We start from the raw sequence: 12,070 nt of genomic DNA, 5'->3' as shown, positions 1-12,070 counted from the left end.
GACTTGTGCGGGACTGTTTACAGCCACTTCATTTATAACAGCCCCAAACTGGAACAACCCAAATAGCCATCAGCAAGTGAACGGATAAATAGTTACGGTATATGGTGGGATTCTACTTAGCAGTAAAAATTAATGAACTGCCTATATAGGCAACAATATGGAAGTATCTCAGCTACACAGTGCCTAGTAAAGCGTTGGTGATACAGTGGTGAGCATAGCTGCCTCCACAATGGCTAGTTAACATGCCAGACACAAAGACGACTATATATAGAATTATTCTATTTATATGGAACTCTAGAGAAGATAATCTATAGTTAGAGAAAACAAATCAGTGGTTGCTTAGGGCTGGGGTTCCCAATTAGGTTAATTGGGGAAAAGGGTACAACAGAATCTTTTGGGGGTGATTGGAATATTCTATATTGTAATTATACTATTGACCACACAGTTATAATAGACATTTGCCAAAACTCAACTAAACTATACACTTTCAATGGGTACATTTTATTGTATGTAAATTATACCTCAAAGTTGATTAAAAAAAATTTTTTTAAGAAAGACTATCTGATAGGATCTAAGGGAAGAAATTTCCATAATCTAAATTTTAAATTCATATTTATCGGAAAATCTTAAAGTAACATTCAAATTGAGGTAAAGCCGCCTTTTTCAGCAAATGTTTGTGCACCTTATGCTCAAGCAAATATCTGTATGAAATTGTTTGCTTAAAAGAGTTTTTTTAATTGCATTTAATTAATTTGGCTGCTGCACCAGGTCTTAGTTGCACTTGCTGGATTTTTAGTTGTAGCATTCAGACTCTTAGTTGCAACATGTGGGATCCAGTTCTCTGACCAGGGATCAAACCCAAGCCCCTTGCATTGGGAACATGAGATCTTAGCTACTGGCCACCAGAGAAGTCCCCCCAAAATATGTTTACTTTTATAGACTATAAATTTTACAGATTTATGTAAATACTTTGAGGATAGCTCAGACTTTATGTAAATACTTTGAGAGGAGATCAGTTTTTTCGAAGCTGTTGTACCTGGATATGTTGAAAAGGGATTTAATGCATTAATCATTGTCATGTGAGTTGAGTAGCTTATTATTTAAGATCCTTTCCACTGCAACTGAAAACCAAACAAGAAAACTGACTTTTACAATAGATGCTTTATCTCACATAAAAAGATTTTTGGAGCATTTCTTTGGGTTATTTCATTGAATTATAGGGTTACACAGTTCAATACCTGAGCAGCAGCGTCAAGGACCCACGTTCCTTTTCTCATCCTGACCTCCCTTTCTCAGTATGTTTATGTCCTCCTCTCACACGGGTGTGTTGTAGTCTCAGATTTAGGCAAGAACAGTAAAAACATCTAGGGAATGGAAATGGAATATTTCTGTCTTGCATTCCTTTTTACAGGTGAGAAAAACTTCCTGGAAGCCCATGTTCGTGGCTTACACGGTTAATTGGCAAAGGGATACGACTATATGAGTGGCTTAAATCAGTCATTATTTACTTCCTGAGGCTGGACAAATGAAGGACTTGTCTAGTGGGAGGAAAGTGAACAAAATCAGGGTTCTTTCATCAAAGCAGGAGGAGAATGGCTGTTGGGTAACTCAGTGTCTGTTGAAGTAGATTACACTGAGACTGAAGGAAAGGATCTGTGAACTAGACAAAGAAATCATAGAAAACATTTTGATAAAAAGTGTACGTTCTCTCATTTGAGTCAGTTCTAATGAAGTGGATGAACCTAGAGCCTCTTACACAGTGAAGTCAGAAAGAAAAATATCAGATATTAACGCACATCTGTGGGATCTAGAAAGATGGCACTGATGAAGCTACTCACAGAGCAGCAGTCGAGATGCAGACCGAGCAGACTGCGGGCACGGGTGGGGAGAGGCAGGAGAGGGCGAGATGGAGGAGAGAGCAGCATGGAGGCGCATACATGACGTGTGTGAATAGACAGCCAGTGGACACTTGCTGTATGACTCGAGGAGCTCAGACTGGGGCTCTGTAGTAATCTGGAGCGGGGTGGGAGTTAGGAGAGAAATTCAAGAGGGAGGGGGCATATGCATACCTATAGTTAATTTATGTTGCTGTATGACATAAATAAATATTGTAAAGCAATCACCAATCAATTAAAATTTTTAAAAAGTGTACATTCTCAACTTACTAAGATGTTGCATTCCAGAATTTACCATATTTCCATGGGCTAGTTATTATTCACTTTACTTCAATCTGTTCTCTTCATGATGCTAAGAAATGCTCTTGTGAAAGTCATCAGTAAGCTCCTGGTTATTAATCAGTTGGCCTTTTAAAATCAGTTTAAATGCCACTTGATTTCATGTTGGTCTCTACCATTATTAGCCATTTTCTTCTTGAAAGTCTTACCTCGCTGTTCTCACTTTACTATTCTACTTGTTAAAAATGTATTAAATACTTCAAACTAATAAAAAGAATTACATGTTACCCACACTTAGCTCATTACCATATTTCTTTTAAGGAAAAAAGAAAAGGGCTACAGAGACAGTTGAAACTGCTGCTGCTGCTAAGTCGCTTCAGTCGTGTCTGACTCTGTGCGACCCCAGAGATGGCAGCCCACCAGGCTCCCCTGGTGATTCACCAGAATCCCTGGGATTCTTTAGGCAAGAACACTGGAGTGGGTTGCCATTTCCCTCTGCCCCATCTTGAAATCAATGATAAGCCTTTCCGGTTGTGTTTTGATACATATGAAAGCACTCCTGACTCTTAATTGCCGCTTCCTAATTTCCTTGCCTGCCTATCCCTTATCTGTAGGTGTCCTGGAGCACTGTATTAATTTTTCATACCCCTCCAAATCTGTACCTTGGGTGAGTTTTATTATCTCCAAAAGGTGTAATAACACTGTGAAAATATTTTCATTTACTTTTTCTCTGGTTTCTGCCTCATTGTGAATTTTAGATTTTATTATCAGTTCCCCACTCGATTTTGCAACATCATTCCCGGCAGGCCCCTAAAACTAACTTCTGAAACTGAACATGTTGGTCCAGAAAAACCTGTTTCTCTTTTCTCAACCTCCGTTATGGTGTTGCTTTCCGTTCAGTTCAAACTAGAAACTTTGGAGTCATCCAGCCCTTTATCACACAGTTAGTCAATACTTTTAAAGTGTCCAATAAATTGTAGGGAGTGCATGCTGCTGCTGCTGCTGCTAAGTCGCTTCAGTCGTGTCTGACTCTGTGCGACCCCATACGGCAGCCCACTAGGCTCCCCCGTCCCTGGGATTCTCCAGGCAAGCACACTGGAGTGGGTTGCCATGGCCTTCTCCAATGCATGAAAGTGAAAAATGAAAGTGAAGTCGCTCAGTCGTGTCCGACTCTTCACGACCCCATGGACTGCAGCCCACCAGGCTCCTCCACCCATGGGATTTTTCCAGGCAAGAGTACTGGAGTGGGGTGCCATTAAATGACTCCTTTTTCTTCACATCCACCCATAACGAGCCACTCATCTAAACTTGATTATTGTGTTTAGTGTTTACCTCTCATCTCCCCCTCACCTTTGGCCCCACAGTATTCCTGCTTTTGTACTTCCTCACATGGATCTTTGCAATAGTTTTATGACTTGACTAACTGCCATCATTATTTCTTTCCAGTCTATAACTCGTGCTTCCACCATAGTTATTCTCAAACACATATTTTCTGCTCTTCAGCTTTTTAAGGATCTCAACTTTCCAGTGCTCCCTGGATAAATCTAAAAGTTACTTCTTAGCAAATAACCCTCTGTGTGTAAATTCTCCTCTAACTAGCTGCCTGTCCCACCATTCTCAAAAACACGCCCTTATATTTCTGCCACAGAGTTTTCTGTTCCCTGATACACCTTGCTTTTCCAAACATTGGAGCCATTCTTCACACTTCTTTCCTTCTAGAATATTATTTCCTAAATCTCCAGCCCTTCAAAACCCAGCTCAGTGCCACTGTCTGCAGAAATTTCTTTCCCAAGCTCCCAGCAGAGCTGATAACTTCGGTGGTATTCCCAGCATGTTCGTATGTACCTCTGCTCTGGCATTTTTTGTTTTCACTCTGGCAGTTTTCCCATTGTGTGTGCATACATGCATGCTAATTCACTTCAGGCGTGTCCAGCTCTCTGGAACCCTGTGGGCTAGAGCCTGCCAGGCTCCTCTGTCCATGGGCTTCTCCAGGCAAGAATCCTGGAATGGATTACCATGCCCTCCTCCAGGGTTTTCACATTGTACAATACTATGATTTTTCTTATACTTACTTGTGACCTTTTTAAAGAAAAAGAACCATTTCTTGGCATCTTTGGCTCTCTTTAGAGTGTCTAAGAAATAATATATCTGTAAGCTAGTAGCTTGGAACCTGAAAGAGGCTTTCACTTGTAAGTATGTTAAATCATGTTATGTTTCTAAGAGAATCCATTAAAATCTTTTAAATACATTTTACACCTGAAGATTACTTAAAAATAGAAGTCACATTCCACATTTATAATTATTTTTCTACAGGAGCCAGCAGTGATGGCTCCTGTGTATTTGTGACTAGTTGGACCACATATTCTGGATTAAGAAAAAGAAACTGGAGGACAGGTTAAGAGAAGTAATGGAAAACTGGAAGGGTGGGGGCGGAGGGGGAGATCGAACTTACAGAGGAAGAGTTAAGTTAGGAGTGATGTCTTATGGGGAGAAAAGACCGTAACAGGAATCCTGAGTAAAGAAGGTGAAAATGAGAAACTAAGAAAGCTGGAATTGGAAATGAGGGTGGGTCAGGGGTACAGTAACTTTGGTTATGAAGTGATGTATTTCAATTGGTTTGTTATCCAATTTAAAGTAAGTTAGCACCCATTCTGGCTTTCATAATTTTTTCTCCATCATACAGCTGCTGTTTTTTCAAAGTCTATGTCATTATTAAAATATTTTCTTCATATTTAGACTTCAGATATTGGTAATAGTGAAAATCCTCTGTACAGATGTTAAAATATTTTTTGCAACTTAATGTATTTTGTGGGTATATATTGATGATTAAAATTCATGCCTCAGCCTTGAGTATTGAGTCAAAATTTGCCAGTCTGATAAGCAAAAAGGATACCTTTAGAGATTTGCATTTATTTGAAGATTGGGGTGATTGGACATGTGTTCATACGCTAATTGGCCTTTCATGTTTCATGTGTGAATTGTCTCTTGATAGGCATTCAGATTTTTCTAAGGGGCTATGTGTATTTTCTCATGTGTAAGAGTTGTCTGTATTGTGTGAATGTGTGAAAGTTGCTCAGTCGTGTCTGATTCTTTGCAACCCCTGGACTGACTATATATATAGTCCATGGAATTCTCCAGGCCAGAATATTGGAGTGGGTAGCCGTTCCCTTCTCCAGGAGATTTTCCCAACCCAGGGATCAAACCCAGGTCTCCCGCATTGCAGGCGGATTCTTTACCAGTTGAGCCACAAGGGAAGCCCTTGTCTATATTAAGAACCTCAACTAATTCTTATATGGTACATTCATGTGTTGAGAGAGCAAGTAAGAGCATGAGCAAGTACAGAGACATTTTCCCTACTTCTCATGTCTTTAGTTTCACTTAAAAGTTTCTATGCCCATACCTGCCCCCCACCCCCAAGTTAATCATATATCTCTTCGTCTTTTCCTTCAGGGTTTCTAGAAACTTTCACATTATGCTTTAAAGGCTTTTCTTTTCCAACTACCGCATTATGAACCAACCTACCTTACATTCCTTCTGACGCTTTCAGACACAACTGCCTTTCATATATTTAGCTTGTCATTGTCTCATAGTGTTTTCAGTAGATACTTAAGCTTCCAGTCCCAGTCATGTTCCTATACTGCGCTTTCTTGTCACGTCTTCTGAATATACCGGTTTTAAGATAGTGATCTAAAGACATTCCAGCTCTGAGATCTGAGACTGTTTCTGTTTTATGCATAAGATAAGTGAGGAAATGATAGGAGGTAAAGTGGGAAAGATAGACTGGAATCAGATTTGGCAAGCATTGAGGGCGTGTCCATCACTAGGGAAAAGATACAGCACTGCATTGTCCAGTGGAGTAGCCACTAGCCACACACACCTGTTGAGCACTTGAGATGTGCTTGGTCCAAACTGAGGTGTACTGTGAGTTTAAAGTACGCATCAGATTTCTACAATTTAGTACAAAAGAAGAGTATAAAAATCTCATTAACATTGTTCATACTGATGACATGTTGAAATATATATTACTAGAATTAATTTGACCTGTTTGTATTTTTTAAATGTGTTTACTGGAAAATCTAAAATCATAGATAACGAAAAAATAAATAAAATTATAGATACGGCTCAGATTCTGTTTCTGTTACACAGAGCTGGTATAGGTAGAAGGAAAAATGCCAGAATTTGCTAGTGCCTGCTGTGTACCAGAGATAGTCTAGAAGTTGTGATAAATAAACTTACTTCTCATGGAAAACCTTATGAAGTAGGTGATATTGTTTTCTTTTTTCAAGGAACTGAGGTTGCAGCGAAGTTAAACAACATACCTAAAATCACTCCACTAGAAAGTAGGAAGCCAGGATTCAGACTTCGGCTTCTGACTTCAGAGCCCACGGTTTTCCCAGTACCCTGTGGCATGTTGTCATTGAGCCATTAAAGGTGATTGAGCTGGAGAACAACATGATTAGAATGATATGTTAGCAGAACTGTAATAAAAATAAATGAGGAGAGACTTTATTTTTAGCTGCCTAGGGTTTTTTGGTTTATTTGTTGTTGTTTCTTTTTTGCAGGAGAGAAATGCCTGGTTTAAAGGCAGCTGCTAAAATATACCTCTTCTGAAGCATCCTTTATGATACCTGCTTCTCACACTTTGCCTTATCACCTTGGTAGGCTTGATAATGGGCTGCATTAAAAGTAAAGAGAACAAAAGTCCATCCATTAAATATAGACCAGAAAGCACGCCAGAGCCCGTCGGTACAGGAGTCGGCCACCACGGAGCAGAGCATGCTGTGGTGGCACCAACATCCTCCGCAAAGAGCACATCTGCCAGCTTCAGCAGCCTCTCCCTGACACCATTCGGAGGGCCCTCGGCGGTGACACCATTTGGGGGAGCATCTTCCTCATTTTCAGTGGCACCAGGTTCATATCCTGCTGGTTTAACAGGTGAGCTTTAGATGGACAGTCTATTTGTTTGAGAATGTGACCTTGGGCAATAGAGACATCAAGTTGGTGTTCTGTAAGAGAAGTAAGTTACGAGGGGGTAGGGGGGGTAGGGGTGGGGTGTTTAAAATAAGTTCATGTGAAAACTAAAAATCTCCAACATACAAAGTAAACTCTACATGGATATTATTCTCAGAAATTTGGCAGTAATCTGATGGTGATTATGTACTGGTTTATACCATTAATTGGGCTTCCCTGGTGGCTCAGATGGTAATGAATCTACCTGCAATGTGGGAGACCCAGGTTCGATCCCTTGGTCAGGAAGATCCCTTGGAGAAGGTCATGGCAACCCACTCCAGTATTCTTGCCTGGAGAATTCCATGGACAGAGGAGCCTGGCAGGCGACAGTCCATGAGATCGCAGATTCGGATATGACTGAGTGACTGGCACACACACTGTTACCATTAATCACTTCACTAATTCATTTTTCAAATAATTACTGGGTGCTGACTGTGTGGCAGGCATTGGGAATATAAAGATTAAAAATGTATCCCCCTCCTTCTAGAATGCTACCAACTTCTGAGGATTATAAAGTGCTGGCCATTATTAAAGTATTATAGTAGTTATTTAATGTGTTAGGTAAAGGCAATTTCGTGATCATAGTACAGTTCTGTTAGGTACTGCTGATTGAAAAAAGAAAAACCTGAGGCTCACAGCTTAAGTGATTTTTTTTTTTCCCAGTCACAGATGATAAGCAGGAGGACACATATTTAATGCCCTATTCTAAAACTTTATTACACTGCGATGTCTTCAGAGAACAGTCAGAAGTGATGGCTGACAGCCTTTCATGGAGCCAGAAATGCTGTAAAAAAAGGTAGTCAGAAACTTTAAAAAGAGAAGTAGTCCTTCTGTGAAGGGTCCCCTACCAGGTTGCTTTTCCCTTGAGTAACAAACAAAAGTGCAACTGACTTGTAAAGGTAGGGGAGGTTCTAGGATTCCTTGAACCAGTAGTTTTTTCATGTCATCAAGGACTCAAGTTTCTTTGGTCTCTCCCTCTTGAGGCTCTTGGAGTATGCTCTTTATCCTTAGACTTGGGGAAACAGCTGCCAGCATCAAACTCAGCAACTTTTGGGGAGAAAAGAAGAATCTCTTCTACAAGCTTGGTCTATAAATGTGTCCCTTACCTCTGCTCACCTCCAAGACAAAAATAGTGACCAGAGAATATCAGACACTCATCTATAGACTGTTCACTTGAGTTGTGGACATCAGAGAGCCAGTTAGAGTCCCAACTTCGGCCCCTTGACTCTAAATACTTAACAGTATAATAACATAGTAATAGATGGTTATGATGGTTATTTCTCCATCACCAGAATAAGTTTATTTTCAGTATTACATGTTCTGGAGCGATAGTAATCCAAAATGATTAAATGTTACCTAAAGCAGTGTGTTTATGTGAAATAGTCCATTCATGGATATTCATTTACTAATGAGTATCTGTGTGTTGAGTCCAGTATAGAGAGGTGTAAGCAAGAGAAGCAAGGTTTCTGCTCTAATGGAGTTTACATTATAAGGAGGGTTGGATAATAATTATAAAAACAACTAAACAGGATGATTTAACAGTTCATAAATACTGTGAAGGAGCTAACCAGAAAGATTGGTGAAGGCTGTTCAGATGATCAAGGAAAAACCATCTTGAGATGAAATTGTTTGAGCTGAGGTCTGGCTGATGAAAATGACCTAAATGTGTGCAGAACTAGGAAACAAGCTTTCTGGGGAGAGAGAGCAGCAAATGCAGTTCAGGAGGTGGCCTTAGCAGTCATGAGGACTAGTACAGGCAGAGGGTGGAATGACGTGATGAGGGATTGGAGAGTCAGGATTTCTCAGGACCTCATAGATCTGCCTGCAAGGCAGGAAACTCGGGTTCGATCCCTGGGTCAGGAAGATCCCCTGGAGAAGAGAATGGCTCCCCACTCCAGTATTCTTACCTGGAGATTCCATGGACAGAGAAGCCAGATGGCCTACGGTCCATGGGAGCCCAAGGAGTTGGACACGACTGAGTGACACACACACACACAGAGACCATAGTATGAAGTTTGGGTTCTATTCAAAGTCAGAAGGAAGCTATTGAAGAGATCAGTACAGGATTTGCACGATTGAATTCCCCGTAACTCTGAATTCCCCACACTCCCTCTGGCTAGCTGTGTGGAGAAAGGATATAGGGAAGCAGAGAGAGAGTGAGTTGGGCTACTACACTCCCAGTGAGAAATAACAGAAATAACATCCTTGGATTAGGATGGAAGCACTGAAATGGACAAGGAAGTGGATGAGGTACTTAAGGGGTAGAACTGGCAATACTGTTAATGGGATTGGCTTTGAGTACCTGATTGGCTGGTAGTGTTTCCTGAAATAGTGAAGACTTCAGCAATACAGGTTAGAGGAGAAAAATCAACACCTTTATTTTGTACCTCATAAGTTGTAAATGCTTGATAGACATTGAGATGTCAGATAGGTAGTTAATACATGGCTGGGCCTCAGGAGCAAAGCCAGATAAATGAGATTCTGTTCTTCCCCTTGCAGATAATAATTTTATTATTTAAATTGCTAATCTCTTAAGCATCCACATACAGTGATTTATATGACATGATTATTTTTTGAATTTATAATCCTTACCAGGCATACCATTTACTTTCTAAGAAGAACATACTGTTTTTTATCTCTGCATTAAATATAATAAATAATATTAATTAAAAACCTAGTTATTACTGTTAATCATTAGTCTTTTTAAATTAATTTTTATTGGAGTATAGTTGATTTACAAGGCTGTTAGTTTCTGCTGTACAGCAAGGTGAATCAGTTATATATGCTCTTTTTACTTTCTATTCCCACTTAGATAGTAGAGTTCCTTGTGCTATACAGTAAATGATGTGCTACACAGTAAGTATTAAGGATGGAAATGTTCACCTGTTGTTTTTAAGAATTTGAGATGATCCATGCCAGTAGTTTATAATACTTGCTAATGCTTTTTCTGCCCCCCAAAATTGATTTGAATTTGGGCTTCCCTGGTGGCTCAGCAGTAAATTTCTGCCTGCAATGCAGGAACCTCGAGTTCAGTCCCTGGGTAGGGAAGATCCCCTTGGGAAGGAAATGGCAACCCACTCCAGTATTCTTCCCTGGGAAACCCCTGGACAGAGGAGCCTGGTGGGCAGCCACAGTCTATGGGGTTGCAAGAGTCGACTTAGTGACTAAATCATCGATCGCCACATCACTTCTCAAGCTAGAGATGTTGCAAGTATGAATCAAGATTGAAAAGGTTTCTCTGGCTCTATAGAATTTTAGAATTTGTACAGTATAGTAGTCTCATGGAAGACCTTAAGACATCATCTTATTAACTTGAAAACTTCAGTGGCCCAAATCTCCAACTTTTACAAATTGATTCTGGAGACTAGGCAGAGAACTGTGCTTAAGCTTTCTTTATCATCATTGGCAGTGTTTTTACTAATAAATTTCTGTGTTGTTTATTTGTCTGTATAATTTACCTTGGTCTTTCTTTCCCCCAATAGGTGGTGTTACTATATTTGTGGCCTTATATGATTATGAAGCTAGAACTACAGAAGACCTTTCATTTAAGAAAGGTGAACGATTTCAAATAATTAACAACACGTAAGTGTTACAAGTTTTTTTTTACAAGGGAGAAATACCAGTGGCAGCCTACTTTACACTGAAACCACTGACTTAGTTGATGATTCAGAGACAAGAGTGGTGGGGCGTGGGTCTCTGCCCACTGGGTTGGATGATATGTTGGTTCTTTTAGACACATGGCAGAAGACTACTATTCAAGCCAAAAGTTACAACTTCTACAAACTGTGTTGCTGTGGTTCTGCAATAAACAGTTTTAAGAATGAGGATTGAGGGAATATATGAAAGTAGGTACATTACTTGAAAAAAAAAAAAAACCTTTATAAAGAAATTTCTATGATCCCTTTTCTCTAAGTACCAAGTGGTTTAAAAATGTTATCTCTTTCTCAAAAAACAAGAAAAAGGCTGAGGAGCCCCTGCAGTCCCAAACTGTCTCTTGCCTATGTGACTCTCAGACTTTCTGTCATTTAGTGATCCACCTTAGAAAGTTCAATGCTTGTTACGAAAAACAGATCCCATCATTTCATTAGCAGGCACAGCAGCCACTTTGTAACTTCTCAAAATAGATATTTATGGTCTGTTTGCATCCAGGCATGTTTCCTTCCATCCTTATTCCCACTTGCTACCAGTTATTGTTCGAGAACATGAAATACAATCCTGTCTTTCTTCTTTAAAGTCCTTCAGTAACTGCTCACTGCTGTGAAGATGAAACAGCAATAAGAGCAGGCATTGTTCATCAAGCTTCTTCCCCTTCCCCACTCCACTGCCCTCCCAGACTCAGTTACTCGGGGCTCTGGATATACCAGGGTTCTCCCCTTCTCTGTGCCTTTACACATGTGATTTCTTCTTTCTGAAATGTGACTTCTTGTCTCTCCATTTTTCTTCCTGTATCTAGCTAACCCCATCTATCGTTCAAAGTGTATTTTCCTGTGTCCTTTCTCAAGGAAACCTTCCTTGATTTTCTTTCTACCTTCCCTGCTTGGCCCAGTCCCCACCTCCTGCTGGATTGGGTGTCTCTCTTAAATGTTCACATAGTAGCCTGTGCTAAGCTCAGTTATAGCTGCCACCACAGTTTGAATTGTAGTTTATCACTTGCCTATCATTCTTTTGGCTCTTCCCTGGTGGCTCAGACAGTAAAAGCTTCTGCCTACAATGCGGGAGACCTGGGTTTAATCCCTGGGTCGGGAAGATCCCCTGGAGAAGGAAATGGCAACCTACTCCAGCACTCTTGCCTGGAAAATCCCATGGACGGAGGAGCCTGATAGGCTACAGTCCGTGGAGCTGCAAAGAGTCGGACACGACTGAGTGACTTCACTTCACTGTCATTC

The 12,070-nt window shown here is 40.3% G+C and overlaps 1 protein-coding gene across 4 annotated transcripts in view; it reads left to right on the top strand.

Moving 5' to 3' along the window:
- The window catches only part of YES1 (YES proto-oncogene 1, Src family tyrosine kinase), a 63,846-nt gene that overhangs the window by 32,995 nt on the left and 18,781 nt on the right, over positions 1–12,070 (top strand). For 3 of the 4 annotated variants that reach the window (XM_018039696.1, XM_018039697.1, XM_018039698.1), the window contains exons 2-3: positions 6,737–7,109; positions 10,667–10,766. In XM_018039696.1, coding sequence (XP_017895185.1) covers positions 6,845–7,109; positions 10,667–10,766 — 365 coding nt within the window. In that variant the 5' untranslated portion in view covers positions 6,737–6,844. Of the gene's footprint in view, positions 1–6,479; positions 6,606–6,736; positions 7,110–10,666; positions 10,767–12,070 lie in introns of those variants that run through there. The other variant, XM_005697065.3, reaches the window with a different exon arrangement.

The sequence above is a fragment of the Capra hircus genome, chromosome 24, assembly GCF_001704415.2.
Source record: "Capra hircus breed San Clemente chromosome 24, ASM170441v1, whole genome shotgun sequence".
Lineage (NCBI taxonomy): Eukaryota > Metazoa > Chordata > Mammalia > Artiodactyla > Bovidae > Capra > Capra hircus.
Note: the sequence above shows the minus strand (reverse complement) of the source record. Positions and strands in the feature narration are given on the sequence as shown.